Consider the following 21,634-nt stretch of genomic DNA (forward strand, 5'->3'; position numbering starts at 1 on the left):
CGTCCCTGGGAAAGTAATCCTGAGCTGGTAATTGGTTAACTGTGAGTTCAAATCCCACCATGGAAGTTTGAAAAGTTAAATTCAGGTTAAAGAAAATAGGCTAAACTCAGTGGAAAATTTGTCCACCAATGTCCTTTAGGTATGGAAATGCATGATCCTTACCTGGCCTGGCCTATATACAGCTCCAACCACCACACCAATGTTATTGACTCTTCACCGCCCTCTGATGTGCCCCTAGGAAACCACATAGTTGCATCAAAGCCGTTACAAAGAATAACCAGGAGGACTGTAGGAGTTTAAGAAGGCATCCCTACACCATTGTCTGGGCAATGAGGATGGGCACTAAATGCTAGTCTTTCCAGAGCATTTTCAAAAAGAAATTAGGATTATACAAGCAAAATTAAATGGTTCAGAAGGTTTTGATTCAATAAGTTAGTTCTCAATTTTCAATTCCAATTCAATTAGGCTTGCTAACCTTATTGTTCTTTACTTTCAGAGCAGCAATTGGGAAGTACATTCCTTTCCTCAGATGTTTACTTCGACTGTCTCATAAGGATTACAAGTTAGCGAGCAGTTACTTTTCCACCAGGCAATCCACCATGACCAGCCAAATCTCGAACTCAAGTTATAATCGCCGGCCCAAGAGTCGCATGTCTGTTTCAGATAGTGAGTCGGTAAGCAAACATTGCTTAACTGACACCAGCTTTTGAGAGTCATAGGAACAGGCTGCCTCCTCCACCATTCATGTAGATCATGGTTAACCTGTGCCTTAACTTCATTTACCTGCCTTAACTCTATATCCTTTAATATCCTACCCCACAGAAAGAAGTGAATTGAACTTCTTCAACGCAATTAGTACTGGGTGTTGTGCATCTGGATAATTTATAGCATTGGACTCATCAGGCTCTGAGTCAAAAGGTCATGAGTTCAAGTCCTACTAGAGACAGTTGAGCCAGTAATCTAGGCTGACACCTCAATGAATGAGTGCTGCATTGCTGGATGTACTGTCTTCCTGGTGACACAATAAATTGAGGCCTTATTTGGTCTCTTAGGTGGATGCAAAAAATCCCTTGGCACTATTTCGAAAAAGAGCAGGGTGTTGCTCCCCGATGCCCTCAACAATATTGGGATTGTAAAATACACTTTATGAATGAAAGCAACAAAAATAAAAATAGTCACTTGGTGATACAGAACTTGAATATGCTGAATAGAGAAACATGTTGCCAAAGCTTTTCATCTTGCACTCATCAGGAAAAATGCAAGAATACCAAATTTCAAACTATCACAACAATTTATACTACAGGAGAATAGGATGCTGATTGGTTGGCAAGTCAACTCTGATTGGCTGAGGCATTGCTATGGAGAAAGTAATGGGAAACAATAGGCTCCCCAAGCCCCGGTAATTCAAAAAAGGTGCAAGGCTTGAACGTATGCACTCTTTGCAAGCAAAAGGAATTTGAAAGTATGTCACTAAATAAATGAAAGAAATAAAAATCCAGGTGTAAAATGAGCTGTCAATTGGTTATCCCTTGTTTTACACTATGGAGTAAAATTAAAATCCACCCAAAATGTTTTTACACTTCCTTAGAAACAGCAAGGAGATAAACTGCATTCACTGAAATATACTGAGTTCCTCAATGGAGGAATTAGAGTCTGGGGAAAAAAAGAATCTGATCCTGATAAGAGAACTTTCCATTGTTATTGACTGTCAGATATGGGTTAGATGGTAAAGCAAAATTCATCAAATATAGTACTTGATGTTTAGTGAGGTTGTATGGGAGAATTTTGAACAGCCAGCATCTTTTCATAGCATTTGCAGAGACAGTTAACCTTCCCAACAACACAGTCGCTGCAATACAGAACATTCACAGTAATCCGGAAATTGTAGGACAAAGGGGAAACAGCCAGTGAGTTATACAACGTGCAGTTCATTAATGCAGCCTCAAAGCAGCTCCTTGAAAATAGCCTCTTTTTAAGTAAAAGTAAAGTGCATCCAAGTAAAGCACTTTGCCAAGCAATGTGCGCAAATTCATGTCGGGAATGTTTGACAGCAGCAGAAAGAAATAGTTACAAGCCAGGTTAAACACTCCTTACTTTGGCTTGCAAGAAAACTGTTGTTTCCTTAAATGGATTTCTTATGATTTGAAGCCTGTGTGTGTCACATGTGGGGCATGACCAACAGCTATCCTTTGCCAACATGTTAAATGTCAGTGGCCCGCATTGGTTGCCTATCACATGTATCTATACAATCAGCTTGTTTTCAACAGTTATAAACTACAACACACATTGTAAAAGCATCCCATTGTCTTTCTTCCTTGCACAAAGGAATGCTTTGAAGAATGCAGCCAGCAGAAGTTATCTTTCAAAAATAATTCACAACAATGTTGGTTTATATACAGGGGATTTTCATCTTCAGCACTCTGAGTGCACAGCTACACATTGCAGAGATTGGATTTACGCTCCTATGACCCTCTGTCTGTTATGGCACAGCCAATGGTAAATACTGAACTACTCAAATCCCAAAGGATTGAAACAACTGCCACAACCGTTTTGCAATTTGTATATATTTCGAAATGTGGGCTTTAAATTCAGTAGTAATAAGACCAATAAGTCTTATAGGATTCTTACAAAACTAGATTAAACTTTTATTAAGTAGTAAAAATGATTTTAAGCACACAGATAGGTTTACAAATTACTACCATAATAATTCCTAGCTCCCCTAGTTAATCTAACTCCCAGTTACACCTCCATTAAGGCAACAATAAAACACATATATTTTAAACTCAGGCAAAGTAACACGGTACCCTGAACAGTCGAATTCAAAGTGAGTTTTCTTCACTTCAATTCTCACAGACAGCAGTTTGAGGCTTAGAGGCTAGAGGCTTTTCACACTTCTTAGATCTTAGAATGCCTTCCCTTACACACAACCTTCTCTCCTTTAAACATATTTTCCTCTTTGAATGCAAATTCCCATTGTTTCACTATGGGCAAAATTTTCTCCCCGTTGGGGGAGATGTGGTAGCGGGCGTGGGCGGGCGGCCATCCGATACCGCCAATTTTCATGGGCGGGCCAATTAAGGCCCGCACAGCATGACGTCCGCACGGAAGCGCTGTGCGCTCCCTGTGCGGGCGGGGGAGGGAGGAATGGCAAACACGGAAGTGTGCTCCTAGCTAACAGACTAAGTGCTACCTCAGGGAGATCGGTTCCCAAAGTGAAAAAGTTATTCTTTCAAAAATTTCATTTACCATCCATGTCCCCTCATGTGACAATGTCATATGAGTTGGGACATAGACATAACTTTAAGTAAAAGTTAATCTTAATTTTTTCATTCAGTCATGAAACCTCATCCCGCCCATGGATGAGGTTTCATGCTTTCTCAGGTGGCTGCCAGCACTCCCGACCTGCCCGCTGACCTTCAGGTTGGATGGGTAGGTCCAGTAATTGCTTTAATTGCTTTTTGAATGGCCTCAGTAGGCCGTTGACAGGTCGGCGGGCACACAGCTGGCTCAGCTGCGCCCCTACCGACCTGAAAATGCAAATGATGTGGGATGACATCGGGAGTTCCACCCGACGTCATTCCGTATCATCTTACACGTCGGCGAGCGGTCCCCACCCCCGCTCACCAATGGGAAAATTCTCTAATAATAAAAATCTATCATAGTACCAATTTTACCATTTTATCCTGACCTGGATAAGGGCATAACTTCTTCCATCTCAACATTGGGAAGAGCAAAACTATTGTTTCTGATCCCAAGCGCAAACTCTGTTCCTTTGCCATTGATTCCATGCCATCTTCTCCAGTCATCATTTCCAACTGAACCACATTGTTCATGATCTCGGTATCCTGTCTGCCCTGCAGCTGATTTTTAGACGCCATATTCTCTCCACCACAGAGACCATTTCCACGCACCACTGCCCTGTTTCACCTTGTGTGTTACCGAAGCCTTCACACATCCCTTCATCACCTCCACTCGACTATTCCATGTTTTCTTTCCTGACCATCTAACCTCCACTTTCTACTGCCTCCAACTCTGCTCCATGCACTCTGTCCCACTCCCCTAGCCTCACTGAATTACATTAGCTTCCATTCTCCGACATGCTAAGCTTAACATCCTTATTGTTAAATCCTGCTTTTGCCTCACTTCACCTTATCTCTGTAATTTCCTTCAGTGCTGTAATCTTGCTCTCTGCCAAATGCTCTGCTCACCTGACCCCTGGCCTACTGAGTGGTCTCCTTTCAATCACCTTTAAATTAAGGCCATCAGCCCCCTTGATCTTACCCTCTGCGATCCCCTGCTTAAACTTCTTCACCTCTGTACCTCTTCTTTAAACAGCCTCTTCAAAATCTGTGCCTTTGCCCAAAAGTTTTGCCGTTCCTCCTGATCTCCGCAAATAACTCAGCAACTGTTGTCCTTACGTTAATTCTGTGAAGTGCCTTGGGATTCTTTTTGCATTAGAGTTGCTACACAATTGGAAAGTGTTGATGTTGTAAATGATTTATCCTTCTTTCGCCCTCTGGGAAAGCATCTAACTTTCACTGGCTGTTTTCGCTCGATGACATGAGTAGAATTGAGCACAGTGATGATTGTCTTTTTTGCTCCTGTTTGCTCATCTTAAATAAGTAACTTCCAAAACATTGAGTGCTAAAAAGTGACCTGGGCCTGTATTTGCAATTTGTGACCTGTTCCCATTGAGGCAGACAGCTCACAAACTTTGTGCTGCCTCCTCATTTTCCTGATCATAATGTGCAACTAAGTGGCGTCCATGCTGCTGGCTCGCTGAGTACTCAACAGGGGCTTACGGTGCATGAGGCAAGCACATGTTCCAGCCTAGCCTCCAACTCTTAAAGGCAGCCTGTCCCTCTTAAAGGGGAGCTGCACTGATAGAAAAGAAGCTGTTTCTGACTGCTGGTACCACAATTGTCTGCAATTAGAAACAAACAAAGTACACCTCCAGGGCAGAGAGAGGGCAGCCAGGTTCACAGATGTACAGCTGGAGAACTTGGTCATGGAAGTGGAGAAAAGGAGAGAGGCCATGTTTTCAAATTGGCCCAGGAAGCCATCAAGGGATACCCTCCAAAGGGAATGGATGAAAACGGCCAGGGAGGATTCTAGCACCAAGAACCTGGCTGCAGTGCGGGAAAAAGTTCAATGACCTCATTGGACAAGGTCACTGAATGAATTTTCCGAGGACATCTGCTATCCATCACACCACCAATCTCTCATGCTGCCCAATGTACTATAACTCCATCACTCACCCATCAGCAGTCCCTAGCACTCAGTACTCATGTCAAACATCCTGATACTCCACCTCACCCTCACGCACCTTCCAATCTTGCCAGCCTCGCACCCATCTCTCACTGCCACACTCCACCTGCCTCCATGACAGGCACATCACTCAAACTCAGTGCAATACAATCATTGACATTCTTCCCTGTCTCTTGCAGGAGAAGGTGGCTGAAATGGAAGGAAGCAGAGCAGAAGCAGCAGGGGACAGGTATCCCCTGAGCCCTGTGGAGGAAGTGGTGCTCTGTTTCCTGGGTTCTACTGCGACAGAGCTCTTTGCCTCCAGCATCACTGAGGGCATTGGGGATGATGGTATGTACCTGCTTTATGCCCCTTCTCAACTCCCAGCTCACCCTTATTCTGCCCTTTGGCATAATGTGCAGACTGCAGGTGGTGTGACCATGGGCAACTTTCTTTCCACCCCATTCCCTTCCCTCACTCTAACCCTGCCCTTCTGATTTCAGATACCCAAGAACCACCACCTGCCCAGCCACAGCCTCAGGAGGAAGAGAGAGACAGAGAGAGAAGCATCGCAGCGCTGATGAAGCCTCGTCACTTGATCGGATGCCCGCCGCCACCAGCTGAGATACTGGCACTACTTCCTGAGTTTAGGAGGCTGGTATAGAGACAGGATCAGCAGGTGGTGAGTCAGTGGGCCAAGTGGGTTGAAGCCAGGCCAGAGGGAAGAGGGTGGCTTGTGTGTTAGCTCCCCAGAGGAGAGGTCACAGGTGAGTTCTGCAATAGGGGATGCAGGCTAGGGTTTGATGAGGTGGCATATAGGAGAATGCTGAAGAACATGCAGATTGACATGTATGGCTGGCCTGCCACGCAGTCTCCTTTAATTGAAGCTGGACTCCTCCATGCTCTTTGACAATGTGGCTCAAGGCACCTCACAGAGCTTGGAGTCCATTCTTTCTAGGGTGGGAGCGGTAGCCAACACCATGCGAACATTTTTAAACCCAGGCACGATGCAGTGTGGTGGCTGATGTTGCAGTTTCTGTTGCAGCACAGGCAGAAGCCATCACGTCTGAGAGCTATGGTGGAAGCTCAGAGGGAGGTCATGAGATCCATGCTCACTCAGACTGTTGCCATCATGGCTGCAGATCGCAGTGTTCAAAGGAGCAATTCAGCAATCTTTCCTCCGCCAGATTACTAGAATTACTGAGATGCACTACCACGGGAGTGACAGTGACTCCATGGAGCAGGAACCTATATTTATGCTCCCATGACTGCCACTCTGCCAGTGCCCTTGCTGTTGCCTCCCAGTGGCTGCAGAATTGCCAGTGGGAAGCTGCTGACTTTCAGTGTGGGAGGTTGCACATGGCTTTACAGGGCACCCTCGAGCAGCTCTGGGCCATATAAGGCAGTAATATGGCTTGGACAGGAGAAGGCACCCACACGACTGACACACAGAGAACGCACAAAGGTGAATAGTACATTTTTTGTTTGCGCTCTTGGATAAAAATATTATGGTAAGCTTCTTGTTAGTGGTTTTTATTGTAGAATCTTGGCCAAATAGAAGCTGTGATGAGGTGTCCCAAATGGATGGCACGTTGGGGAGTGGCCAGAGTGCTGGAAGAGTGTTCTCCAATGGAAAGCAGAGCCTGAGCAATCAATGTCAGATAAGTTGTCCAGAGCAATGTATCCTCCATACCTCCTCATTCTCCTCATCTTCCCCTCCCTCCTGAAGTGCCTCTTGCACCCCCATAATGATGATGTTGCAGAGGACACCACACAGCACGTACTAGGAGGGCTCTTCTCCCGAGCAGTCCATGCATCAGAAGCATTGCCTTAGCATGCTGATGGCCTGCTTCATAAAGTTCCATTGACCTCGCATGGCAAAGAGGTGGCTGGCCAACTAGGTGTAGAAGGGCGATCCCTCATCTGCAAGCACCGCCCTCTGGTTCTACTTAGAGACTCCAAGGTGGTGGAAACGGCTGCCCGCCTCAGTATGAAGAGACATAATGGCTGCTGCCAAGATAATGAGCATTCACCGACATTATGGTCTGTTCATGGTTGCTAACCAACTGCACATTATGGAGTGGTGGCCGTTGTGGTTCCTGTACCTCACCCTGTTGACAAGGTTGTGGACGTGGGGGGAATGGGTGTTGAGGGGGGGAGCGGGGGCATGTGCAGAGCCATGTGCATGCAGTCATTGGTTTCTGCTCCATTGGGAATCCTGCCATCCTGGCAAAGTCACGTTCCTGCTCCTCTCTGCTGAGAAAGAAAAGGATGAGATCGCATCCCTTCACATACCTGATCGCCATCACTTCCTGGAATGCAGCGAGGGATGGTGCACCGGGAAATGCTGGATATGTCACCTGCTCCCTCCTTGATTAGGTCACATAGTGCGACTGTGACCATTATGGGCACTGATAGTGTTGTCCTTGCCTTGGTTGCGAAGCTCCAGGCCCTGTTAGGGGATGATACAGTTCAGTGACCAGCCCGCTTGGTTGAATCAGAGTGACCTGAGGCTTTGCTCCTGGGTGAATGGAGGTGTGAGTACTCTTTGAAAACCCTAACAACAGTTACAGCAGCATCTTAGAGACTCAGGTGATCAAATCATCTGTCTTCTCTGCTCACCAACAGACCTCCAAAAACAAGCCATTGACTTCCCCACAGCAGAAGTAAAAGCTGATCTTTAAATGACACTTGTGGGGAATTCCTTGTGCAGCGGGAGGCATGTTTGGCTCTGATTGATTAGCAGAGGTATTCACCGGACCAATGGAGTCTGGGTTTGAAAGGCATGCTTAAAATTAATCAGCCAGCTGATTAACATCATCATCCGACCACCCCTGACACAACTGGTGTATCAGGGCACATTCACCCTTCCCAGCATCAGAGGTGACCAGCAGTGCAAACTGTACCATTTTATCCCTTCAGGACTTCCAAGGGAGGTGGTGGCATAGTGTTATTGTCACTGGACTAGTAGCAGACCAGGGTAATGTTCTGGGGACCCAGGTTCAAATCCCCCTACGGCAGATTGTGAAATTTAGATCCAATAAAAACCTGCATAATTAAATAGTCTAATGATGACCATGAAACCATTGTCATAAAAACCCATCTTATTAGGGAAGGAAATCTGCTATTACCTGGTCTGGCCTACATGTGACTCCAGACCCACAGCAATGTGGTTGACTCTTAAATGCCCTCTGAACAAGGGCAATTAGGGATGGGTAATAGATGCTGGCCAAGCATTTATTGAGATGCTTGGCAGTCAGCCAAGCTGGTGATGTCCACATTCAATAAATAAAGTGCCAGTTTTGCAGCCTGTAGCATTAAGTGGCAGTGAAGAGAATACTTATTGTTTCAATATTTTGACTGCATTCCTGTTCCAGGGCTGGACTGACAACAAGGTTGATACTTCCAGTATAAACTCCAGACCTGTCAGCAGAGCAGTTTCCTGTGAGTTCAGCAAAGACACAATCGAGCAAAGTGACACCAAAGAGAAACCAAAGTTGAAAAGTAATGACCCGGGCATCTTCGAGAAGGTAAGGACTCATTATAAGTGGCAACAACTAAGGATAATGACATGAACTATGGGGTCTTTGGGGAAATGCCTTGCATGGAATATTTGACTCACCAGTTAAAGTTGATCTACGTCAGTGACAGGAGACAGTCTCATGGCAAATCAGCAGTGGATTTTTCCGCAGGCCTGATCTGCTTTCCACTCGAGTTTACAGAATGACAATGATGACTCAAACTCTTTTTGAAGGCTCACGTCCCCTTCCTCCTGCCAATTATACTTGGTTTAGAATTAAAAATCTTGCAAATATTTTACAAGCCCATAGAAAACACTAACAAAGCATAGTGTGGATACAAGAACAGGTAAGAGGCTAGGAATCCTGCCATGAGTAACTCACCTCCTGACTCCCCAAAGCCTGTCCACCATCTACAAGGCATAAGTCAGGAGTGTGATGGCATACTCCCCACTTGCCTGCATGAGTTCACCTCCAACAACACTCAAGAAGCTTGACACCGTCCAGGACAAAGCAGCCCGCTTGATTGGCACGCCATCTACAAACGTTCACTCACTCCACCACCGACGCACAGTAGCAGCAGTGTGTACCATCTCCAACATGCATTGCAGCAACTCACTAAGGCTTCTTAGACATCACTTTCCAAACCCATGACCACTACCATCTAGAAGGACAAGGGCAGCAGATACGGGGTCCACCTGGAAGTTCCCCTCCAAGTCACTCACCATCCTGACTGGGAAATATATCATCGTTCCTTCAGTGTCACTGGGTCAAAATCCTGGAACTCCCTCCCTGCCAGTGCTGTAGGTGTAACTACATGACATGGACTACAGAGGTTCAAGAAAGCAGCTCACCACCATGTTCTCAAGGGCAATTAGGGATGGGCAATAAATGCTGGCCTCTCCACCAACACCCACATCCCATAAATGAATAAAAGAAAAGCTGGCAGAGTGAAAAACCAGCTGCTGATTGGTTACAAGCTGGTTTTCCACAGAGTACAGAGACCAATTTCACCCCCACTGAGCTGTATAATAAAGTGAGCAATTAAAACTTTGAACAATCGTGTAAAACAGGTGAAATCAGATCAGTTCATCAACATCTACATCTGTCACAATGTTCAGGAGCAGTGTACAATGGGCTGATCCTATAAAGCCAATTTTACACTATTGACCAAAGACTAAATTACACCCAAAGAATGAGACCTGCAAAGGGACCTCTTGTGGAAATTCAGTAGCTCAATGAATAGCGCAAGAAACTTAAATACTGCCTGAAGTGAGAACTGATTACTATCACAACTTGCAATGTTGGAAATTACACTTGGCCATTTGGGTTTATGCCAAAAGCTCTGTGTAGACTTTGACATTTCTCAAGAGTTCTGCCAGTTCCTTACCGTAGCTCTGGCTGAGATCTGAGAGGTCCATGTCAAAGCCCTCTGACCCTGCTAAAAACCTCTAAGATCTGATTCCCAAAGCATCTGTTGTCAGTTATGTCAAGCCGGACCCCAGCTCACTGCTATCAGGCTTTTGGTCTGCTATTTTGGAACATGTGCAATAAAAGTCTCAGGATAAATTGCCAGATCACTCCTTTCAGCTGCTCAGTGCCACTAGAAGCTCAATAGAGAAAACAAAATTAAAGGTTAGGCTGGGTCACAGAAGGGGCTATCGCTAACATAAGTTAAATTTATGAGCTAGGACCTTGACTATACCTAAAGAAAGATACTGCATAGCTTCTGAAGACAGAATCATTGAGGTTTCTTGGAGGAAAGCAAGCTTTATGATTTCATTTGGATCATTGATTGATTTGTAACAAAGCCTCGAAAGAACAGATATCTCTTAAAGTTCATGATCCCAGCATTTGCTAATTTCAACAATCTGCATTACTTTAGTTTCAGACATCATCCGACATGACCAATATCTCAATGGTTGAAGTGAGTCCTAGAGGTGATGGGAGAGTCTCTCCAAAGGTATATACCAATCTATTCCATTAAGTAAAGACTGAAGCTAGGTCTGTATGTATTGTTAATAACAAACATGTTCTAGAATGTTCAGAAGGGGAGAGAATCCTGTTGCTCAATCAGACTGCAGTATCTTGGGTCTTCTTGTCTGAGATTGGACAAAAAGTATTACTAGCTACAGTCTTCATTAATTTAATCACAAATCATTATCTTTGACTGTTGCATCCAAAAAGCCAACGCACTTCCTGTGTGTAACCTGTATCATGGGTTTTCTACATTATCAATACATGTGCGCTGTCGGGACTCAGTTGCAAGCGTGCGCACACACACACACGCACAGACAGAGACACACACACACATAAACACACACGCATGCATGCACACATTTACAGGCACATACACAGACACATGCACACACAGGCGCTGACACACACAAACACACACACACATATACAGGCACATTAACAGATACACACAGACGCAGATATGCACACACGCACACACACATACACCTCCCGCTTGATTGGCAACCCATCCACAAACATCCGCTCCCTCCACCACCAACGCACAGTGGCAGCAGTGTGTACCATCTACAAGATGCCCTGCAGTAACTCAGCAAGCCTCTTTCGACAGCACCTTCAAAACCCACAACCACTACCATTTAGATGGACAAGAACAGCAGATGCGTGGGAACACTACCACTTGGAAGTTCCCCTCCAAGTCACTCATCATCCTGACTTGGAAATATATCACCGTTCCTTTACTGTCGCTGGGTCAAAATCCTGGAACTCCCTCCCTAACAGTATTGTGGGTGTACCTACACTACATGGACTGCAGAGGTTCAAGAAGGCAGCTCACCACCACCTTCTCAAGGGCAATTAGGGGTGCGTAATGAACGCTGGCCCTGCCAGCGAAGCCCATATCCCATAAATGAATAAAAGAAAAGCTGGCAGAGTGAAAAACCAGCTGCTGATTGGCTACAAGCTGGTTTTGCACAGAGGACGGAGACCAATTTCACCCCCACTGAGCTGCATAATAAAGTGAGCAATTGAAACTTTGAAAAATCATGTAAAATAGGCAATATCAGATCAACTCATCAACATCTACATCTGTCACAATGTTCAGGAGCAGTGTACAATAGGCTGCTCCTATAAAGCCTATTTTACGCTATTGACCGAAGACTAAATTCCACCCAAAGAATGAGACCTGCAAAGGGACATCTTGTGGAAACTCAGTAGCTCAATGAATAGCGGAAGAAACTTAAATACTGCCTGAAGTGAGAACTGATGACTATCACAACTTGCAATGTTGGAAATTACACTTGGCCTTTTGGGTTTATGCCAAAAGCTCTGTGTAGACTTTGACATTTCTCAAGAGTTCTGCCAGTTCCTTACCATAACTCCGGCTTGGATCTAAAAGGATCATGTCAAAGCCCTCTGACCCTGCTAAAAACCTAAGTCCTCCTGTTTCCCAAGGCATCTGTTGCCAGAGTTATGGTAAGGAAGTCAGTCAGTCAGTCAAGCCAGACTGTTTAGATAGAATTCGTTGAAGCTTCGCAAGTACAGAGAAGTTCCTAGGACCATAATGCACCATTCGACCTCTTCAAGAAGAACTGGAAAGCCATCCTGAGAAGTAAGTGGGAGAGTCTTTTATTGCCATGCAAATTACTGGAAAAAAGGAATAAAGGTGTAAGGGGAAAGCTTTTGCACCTTAAACGAAACCCAACTCACTGCTATCAGGCTTTTATTCTGCTATTTTGGAACATGTGCAATAAAGATCTCAGAATAAATTGTCAGATCACTCCTTTCAGTTGCTCAGTGCCACTAAAAGCTCGAAAGGGAAAACAAAAGTAAGGGTTAGGCTGGGTCACACAGCCCAGAAGGAGCTATCGCTAACCAAGTTAAATTTATGAGATAAGACCTTGACAATACCTAAAGAAAGGTACTGCATAGCTTCTGAAGATGGTTTCTTGGAGGAAAACAAGCTTCTGATTTCATTTGGATCATTGAATGATTTGCAACAAAGCCTCGAAAGACCAGAAATCTCTTAATGTTCATGATCCCAGCATTTGCTAATTTCAACAATTTGCATTACTTTAGTTTCAGACATCATCCGACATGACCAATATCTCAATGGTTGAAGTGAGTCCAAGAGGTAATGGGAGAGTCTCTCCAAAGGTATATACCAACCTATTCCATTAAGTAAAGACTGAAGCTAGGTCTGTATGTATTGTTAATAACAAATATGTTCTAGAATGTTTTGAAGGGGAGAAAATCTTGTTGTTCAATCAGACTGCAGTATCTTGGGTGGTCTTGTCCAAGATAGGACATAAAGTCTTAATAGCTGCAGTCTTTTAATAATTTAATCACACATCATTATCTTTGTTGCAACCAAAAAGGCGACACACTTCCTGAGATTTGTACATTATCAACACATATGCACTGTCGGGACTCAGTCGCAAACACACACGCACACACAGACACAGGCACACACAGAGATGCACATACACACGCATGCATATGCACACATACAGGCACACACAAACACACATGCACAAACATACACACACACACATACAGATGCACACAGACCCACACAGATACACAGACACACACACACACACTAAGCCCACTTTATTGGCACTCCATTCACAAACATTGACTCCCTCCAACACCAACGCACAATGGCAGCAGTATGTATCATCTACAAGGTGCACTGCAGCAACTCAGCAAGCCTCTTTCGACGCAACCTTCAAAACGACCACTATCATTTAGAAGGACAAGGGCTGCCAATGCATGGGAACACCACCATCTGTAAGTTGCCCTTCAAGCCACTCACCATCCTGACTTGGAAATATATCACCATTCCTTCATTGTCGCTGGGTCAAAATCCTGGAACTCCCTCCCTAACAGAACTGTGGGTGTACCTACACCACATAGACTACAGCGGATCAAGAAGCCAGCTCACCCCCGTGATCTCAAAGGCAATTAGGGGTGCATAATGAATGCTGGCCCAGCCAACGAAGCCCACATCTCATAAATGAATAAAAGAAAAGCTGGCAGAGTGAAAAGCCAGCTGCTGATTGGTTACAAGCTGGTTTTACACAGAGTACGGAGACCAATTTCACCCCCACTGAGCTGTATAATAAAGTGGGCAATTGAAATTCTGGATAATCGTGCAAAATAGGCAATATCAGATCAGCTCATCAACATTTACATCTGTCTCAATGTTCAGGGGCAGTGTACATTGGGTGATCCTATAAAGCCTATTTTACGCTATTGCCCAAAGACTAAATTACACCCAAAGAATGAGACCTGCAAAGGGACATCTTGTGGAAATTCAGTAGCTCAATGAAAAGCGAAGAAATGTAAATACTGCCTGAAATGAGAACAGATGACCATCACAACTTGCAATTCTGGAAATTACACTTGGCCTTTGGCTTTATGCCAAAAGCTCTGTGTAGACTTTGACATTTCTCAAGAGTTCTGCCAGTTCCTTACCATAACTCTGGCATTGATCTAAAAGGATCATATCAAAGCCCTCTGACCCTGCTAAAAACCTAAGTCCTCCTGTTTCCCAAGGCATTTGTTGCCAGAGTTATGGTAAGGAAGTCAGTCAGTCAGTCATGCCAGACTGTTTAGGTAGAATTCGTTGGAGTTTCACAAGTACAGAGAAGTTCCTGGGACCATGATGCACCATTCGACCTCTTCAAGAAGAACTGGAAAGCCATCCTGAGAAGTAAGTGGGAGAGTCTTTTATTGCCATGCAAATTACTGGAAAAAAGGAATAAAGGTATAAGGGGAAAGCTTTTGCACCTTAATCGAAACCCCAGCTCACTGCTATCAGGCTTTTGTTCTGCTATTTTGGAACATGTGCAATAAAGATCTCAGAATAAATTGCCAGATCACTCCTTTCAGTTGCTCAGTGCCACTAGAAGCTCGAGAGGGAAAACAAAAGTGATGGTTAGGCTGGATCACACAGCCCAGAATGAGCTATCGCTAACGTAAGTTAAATTTATGAGGTAGGACCTTGACTATACTTAAAGGTACTGCATATCATCTGAAGAAGGAATTATAGAGGTTTCTTGGAGGAAAACAAGCTTTATGGTTTCATTTGGATCATTGAATGATTTGCAACAAAGCCTCGAAAGATCAGAAATCTCTTAACGTTCATGATCCCAGCATTTGCTAATTTCAGCAATCTGCATTTCTTTAGTTTCAGACATCATCTGATATGACCAATATCTCAATGGTTGAAGTGAATCCAACAGGTGATGGGAGAGTCTCTCCAAAGGTATATACCAACCTATTCCATTAAGTAAAGACTGAAGCTAGGTCTGTATGTATTGTTAATAACAAACATGTTCTAGAATGTTTTGAAGGGGAGGGAACCCTGTTGCTCAATCAGACTGCAGTATCTTGGCTAAAAGCAAAATACTACGGATGCTGGAAATCTGAAACAAAAAAAAATTGCTGGAAAAACTCAGCAGATCTGACAGCATCTGTGGAGAGAAAGAGTTAACGTTTCGAGTCCAGTTGACTTTTCTTCAGAACTAAAGAGAAGTAGAAACGTAGTGAAATATATACTGTATAAGGTGGGTGGGACAGATGAAGCTGGATCGAAGGCCAGCGATAGGTGGAGGAAAAGGAGAGATTGCAAAAGACATCATAAACAAAAGGTCGAAGGGGTGTTAGTGGTGGTGATACTGGCTAAAGGAGGTGCTAATCGTGATATTAAGAGTAGAAAGCAAGATGAGCCAATGACAGATGGCCCTAGTGGGGTTGTGGTAGGGGAGGGGATGGTATGGGAGCAAGGGTCAAAATAAGCTAAAAGGTGGGGACAAAACAATGGATGGAAATAAATTTTAAAAATAATAATAGAAATAGGTGGGAAAAAAATGTATATATAAAAATTTAAAAATAAATATTTGAAAAAAAGGGCTGAGGATGGAGGAGAGAGTTCATGATCTGAAGTTGTTGAACTCAATGTTAAGTCCGGAAGGCTGTAAACTGCTTAATTGGAAGATGGGTATCTTGGTTGCCTTGTCCAAGATTGGTCAAAAAGTCTTAACGAGCTACAGTCTTCAATGATTTAATTATGCATCATTATCTTTGACTGTTGCATCCAAAAAGCCGACACACCTGTATTGTGAGATTACATTATCAACACATCTGCATTGTCGGGACTCAGTCACGAACACACACACACACAGACATAGACACACAGATACACACACACGCACAGACAGAGACACACAGACACATGCACAGACACACACACATGCACACACACAGCCTGCTTGATTGGCACCCTGTCCACAATCCTTAACTTCCTCCGCCACCAACGCACAATAGTAACAGTGTGTACCATCTACAATATGCAATGCAGCAACTCACCAAGGCTCCCTCAACAGCACCTTACAGACCTGCGTCCTCTACCGCCTAGAAGGGTAAGGGCAGCAAATGCATGGGAACATCATCACCTGCAAGTTCCCTCCAAGCCATTCACCATCCTGACTTATGTACCAGTATAGGTGCATTTCAAATCTGTCATTTTATAAAGTCCAATACACTTTCTTTCAGTACAGTACAGAGGGTGCCTCACTATACTTAAAATTACAGGTTAAATTTACAATTGACATCTGCATTTCATGCCAGATGTTCTCTGGTGCATACTCTCTGAGGGGTTTTACATGGGCTCTACTCCCTGTGAGGGTAGGAAAGAGAACAAAAGAGAAGGTCTCCAATGGAGGGGAAGACAAGAGACAATGAGAAAAGCATTGCTGTTGCAATCTACATCATGGATACACACCCTGTAACACCTCAATATGGTAGCTCAGTTGACATTACTGTTCTGCACAGTCTGGCTTCTTTCAACATCCCTCTAACACATAACATTGATGATGTTGAATCTAAGATTACAAAAGTAGGGAGGTCATGTTGGAGTTGTATAGAACCTTGGTGAGGCCACAGCTGGAGTACTGTGTGCAGTTCTGGTTGCCACATTATAGGAAGGATGTGATTGCACTGGAGGGGGTGCAGAGGAGATTAACCAGAATGTTGCCTGGGATGAAACATTTAAGTTATGAAGAGAGGTTGGATAGACTTGGGTTGTTTTCGTTGGAGCAGAGAAGACTGAGGAGTGACCTGACCAAGGTGTACAAAATTATGAGGAGCATGGACAGGGTGGATAGAGAGCAGCTGTTCCCCTTAGTTGAAGGGTCAGTCACAAGGGGGCATAAGTTCAAGGTGAGGAGAAAGAGGTTTAGGGGGGATGTGAGGAAAAACTTTTTTACCCAGAGGGTGGTGACAGTCTGGAATGCACTGCCTGGGAGGGAGGTGGAGGCGGGTTGCCTCACATCCTTTAAAAAGTACCTGGATGAGCAATTGACATGTCATACCATTCAAGGCTATGGGCCAAGCACTGGTAAATGGGATTAGGTAGGTACGTCTGGTGTTTCTCACATGTTGGTACAGATACGATGGGCCGAAGGGCCTCTTCTGCACTGTGATTCTGTGTGAAAACGTTTTACAACTGTGCTTTTTATTCTTATGTCTATTAGCTTGGAACTTTTAAATCGCAACATATTAACATGGGATGATGTTGCTAAAATAGTATTTTGAATCATCAATAGCTGGTGTCATGGAATTTGTGGGAGCTTTACTAATTGATTATTCATAAGAAAACCATAGGCGATAATTCTACACTATTTCCAACAGTGAGGTGTAATGTATACTAATGGTGAGTCAGTGGTCCAGAAACTAGTGTTAGGGATATTCACAAACAAATACATAACATATTTGGGTGACAGTCCTCTGTCCATTGTTTTAACACAGGACTTAACCCATTTACAGGATCTATACGGACCACTCAATCAGCGCATGTTGAGATGTAGAGGCCTCTGTATCAGTGATGCAGGACTTACAGTACAGAGCATATTGCAATGCACAAACTATTGGGTGAAATACACTGTAATTTGGCAAATCCCCAGCAATAACATTAACCTGAACCAGACTGCTTGTAGCTTTTTTTTATATATTTAGTGTATGTCATTGTCCAAATATTGTATTCAAGACCTATTACAATGGTAGTTTGGAGATTACAGGCAGCTTTATTGCTTGGGTCAGTTGCTTTGATAACTACGTTCAATTTGATGTGCATTATTGGTGATCACTTTGAGATTTCTATATCAGTTAAACGTTGCACGGAAATAAAACATTTAACTTTGAATATAATTAGTAAAACATCACCATAGTTGCGTGGGTCTTGCAATTTGAAAAATGTCATTTTTTAAAACTTCAGTCTTGGGATCTGGGCATCATTGGCATTTATTGCCCATCCTTACCTGCCGTTGAGAAGGTGATAATGGGACACCTTCTTGAATCACTGAAGTCTGTATGGGGAAACAATGTTGTTTAGACGAGGGTTCCAACATTTCGACCCCGCAGTGATGAAGGAGTAATAATAAATGTCTGAGTCATTATTGTGTGTGACTTGAAGGGGACTTCTGTGTGAGGGTGTTCCCATACACCTGCTGTCCTTGTCCTTCCAGGTGGTCTGACGGGCTCAACTGGGTAGATACTGGAAGGTTCGGAAATCTAGATCACAGGGACACATTCTCAGGATAAGGGGTCGATCATTTAAGGCTGAGGTGGGGAAAAAAATTTCGCTTTAGAGGGTTGTGAATCTTTGAAATTCTCTAACACAGAGGGTTGTGGATGCTCCATCACTAAGTATATTTAAGGCTGAGATAGACAGATCTTTGGCCTCTCAGGGAATCAAAGAGGTATGAGGAGTGGGTAGGAAAGTGTTGTTGGGGAAGAAGATCAGCCATGATCATATTGGATGGCGGAGCAGACTTGAGGAACTGTATGGTCAACTCCTGCTCCTATTTCTTATATTCTTATGTTGCATGGTGGAGGGTCTACCGAAGAAGTCTTGGTGGATTTGTGCAATGCAACCTTTAGGTAATATACACTGCATCCATGGTATGCCAGTAGTGGGGGGAATAAATGTTTAGGCTGTCCTAACTGGTTTGAGAAGGCCTTCTATCAGATGACATTGCCCCTTTAACTAACATCTATTGCACCTTCTAATCCTAACTAGTCATGTAAGGAATGGGGATCAAATGAAGAATTTACAGAAGTTCTTCAGAGCAGAACATAGTCTAAGGTTTGACTTGGATTATTAACTGACTTGCAATGAAACATTGATCAAATTCTCTCGCTTGACTCATTGTTGATTCAGGTGGCCGGAAATCTGGATGGTGTTGGACCAAGGAAAGTAGATGTTGCATTGATGAAGGCAGCCCAGATCCCCAGCATCGTAATTACTCATACCAGCAGCCCTGGCAGCAGCCAGTCTTCAGAAGCCAGTTTCAATCCCATGTATGAAATAAGCCTACATGGGAACCAGCAACCCTCTCTCTCAAACCAGTAATAGCAAAGTTGCTGGAATTGCCATTAAAACTGTCACCCCCGTTCAAGTTAGCAGTGCTAATAAACCGGAGTCTTTACAAAGATCTGGCAACATATAAGATCAGGGTAGTCTCTGTAGTGCAGTGTACTAGACATTCAATGTATAGCTTGGAGCCTATTAGTGACATTTCAACAATCACGCCACTGATTGAATGGTGTATCTTTCTTTGCATAAAACCTAAAGCTGAACAGTTTATCTCCTGAAGTATTAACAAAGAATGAGGTGCCCATTGTGGCTATAATGTCCTGAACCAGGAGATTTATGATTTACTTGAGAACCAGATGAAGGAGCCAGAGTGAAGGACATGACCAAGGTTCACGATCAGGGGAAGAAGAGAAGGTTACGATAAGATGACGCCAAGTTTGGGTTTTGTAGATTGTAGGAGGAAGGCCTTATTTATAGAGTCTATTGAGTCATAGAGTCATACAGCACAGGAACAGGTCCTTCGGCCCATTGTGTCCATGCCGGCCATCAAGCGCTTATCTATTCTAATCTCATTTTCAAGCACTTGGTCCATAGCCCTGTGTGCTATGGTTTTTCAAGTGCGCATCTAAATATTTAATTTCTTAAATGTTGTGAGGGAGCTATGAAGTTCAATGGCATATTGGGAACACCGGACAATGGTAACAACACCCAAGCCACCCACCCCTAATGATCAATCCTCCAATCTCATGATCCAATTAGAAAAGGATCATGATGAATCATTCATCCAACATGTAAACAACATATTATTAATGCAATATTTGATGAAGATCTTAAACGCTGAATGTTTGGCAATATACTTGAACAAGTGATTCATTCACTGGCAGACATTTTAAAATATCGAACCCACTTTAGAAATTAAAAAGGCCAAGTGATCTGCAGTTTTTTGAAGCACAGCGAACCCCGCTGAAAAACAAGTATTGTACTCTGTGTGTCAATGTTTAATTCATTGAGTCATGCGCCAATGTGAAATGCCTATTAGGGGTGATTGCACAAGGGTGCTACAATTCATTTGAGCTGTATTAGTGGGACCATGGAGCGGTTCATTTTCCCTGCTCTGCTGAGGTCTAGATGTCAGCTGTGCAGCATAAGAGACATTAAACGCAGGGGGTGCCTTTTTTCTCAGGCGGCGCTCATGAGCAGTATAGGCAAGGCTCTGGGATGTTTCATTTGGCGCTGTGCATTTTGGCATAGATGTGGGTCTGTAACTGACGTCTGAAGAACAGCTAGAGGGAGTTAGAACCCTTACACCCCCATTAATCTGTAGCTTTATCTTCAAACCTTTGCTCGCCCTTGTTTAACAGCACTAAACCTCACTCAGTATTTTATGCCTATGCAGAGAATGAACAGCACAAAGGCATTGTATTCCATTGCACTACAGATGGTCTTCATGGAAAGGAGGCCGTCAACCACCAATAAATCCAATGAGTTTGGATCAGTGGTTAATTCCATATCCGCTCTCCATGCCAGGGTTTATAGCATTCATTCCATCTGCACTCATTAACTTGTCCACAAGGTCAGCGGGTTATCTTTTTGTGCTATGTCCTTTGGGTCTATTTTATACAAGAATCATTGAATATTCTAGCCCAATGTCTACCCATATTAGCTCAACATCCAAGTACTATTTGCCAAACATGCACCAAGCTATTTGATAGCCACCCAACCATCACCTCCCATCTTAGTGCGGCGAGCGTCAACCAATAGTCACACTAACTGTTGGGATCATGAATCCTTTTCAAATGCTGCACTTCGACCGTGAAGAGTTCCAGGTAAGCACCGATTAGAATGGATATTGTTGCAAGCATTGGGCTGCCAGTATTTGGGCTAAAGACTAAATTGGATCTATGTGTAATAAATTGTACCAGTTAAATATTCCCTGAATTCATTACTGCTGCCACGTTCGAACTTGGGGTATTGAGTGAATTCACAAAGAGGATTTTAGTTACATCAATGTGGGTGTCAGATAGCCTGAATGCTCCTTCATTGACACTTGGAATGTAATCATTAACAAACTACACAATCTTTTTTTTATTCTTTCATTGGATGTGAGCATTGCTGGCTAGGCCAGCATTTTTTATTGCCCATCCCTAATTGCCCTTGAGAAGGTGGTAGTGAGCTGCCTTCTTGAACTGCTGCAGTCCATATGGTTAGGAACATCCACAGTGCTGTTTTGGAGGGATTTTGACCCAGCGACAGTGAAGGAACGGCGAGATAGTTTCAAGTCAGAATGGTGTGTGACTTGGAGGGGAACTTGCAGGTGGTGGTTTTCTCATGCATCTGCTGCTCTTGTCCTTCATGGTGATAGGGGTCGCAGGTTTGGAAGGTGCTGTCAAAGGAGCCTTGGTGAGTTGCTGCAATGCATTTCGTAGATGGTACACACTGCTGCCAGTGTGCATTGGTAGTAGAAGGAGTGGATGTAGGGCATGATGGATGGGGTTTCAATCAAGTAGGCTGC

General features: G+C 43.8%; 1 protein-coding gene across 1 annotated transcript in view; it reads left to right on the plus strand.

Moving 5' to 3' along the window:
• The window catches only part of opn4a (opsin 4a (melanopsin)), an 82,170-nt gene that overhangs the window by 42,655 nt on the left and 17,881 nt on the right, over positions 1–21,634 (plus strand). The window contains exons 7-10 of the mRNA XM_041176105.1: positions 497–674; positions 8,625–8,777; positions 10,657–10,728; positions 18,967–19,106. Coding sequence (XP_041032039.1) covers positions 497–674; positions 8,625–8,777; positions 10,657–10,728; positions 18,967–19,106 — 543 coding nt within the window. The remainder of the gene's footprint in view (positions 1–496; positions 675–8,624; positions 8,778–10,656; positions 10,729–18,966; positions 19,107–21,634) is intronic.

This window comes from Carcharodon carcharias, chromosome 28 (assembly GCF_017639515.1).
Source record: "Carcharodon carcharias isolate sCarCar2 chromosome 28, sCarCar2.pri, whole genome shotgun sequence".
In the NCBI taxonomy this organism is placed as follows: Eukaryota; Metazoa; Chordata; class Chondrichthyes; order Lamniformes; family Lamnidae; genus Carcharodon; species Carcharodon carcharias.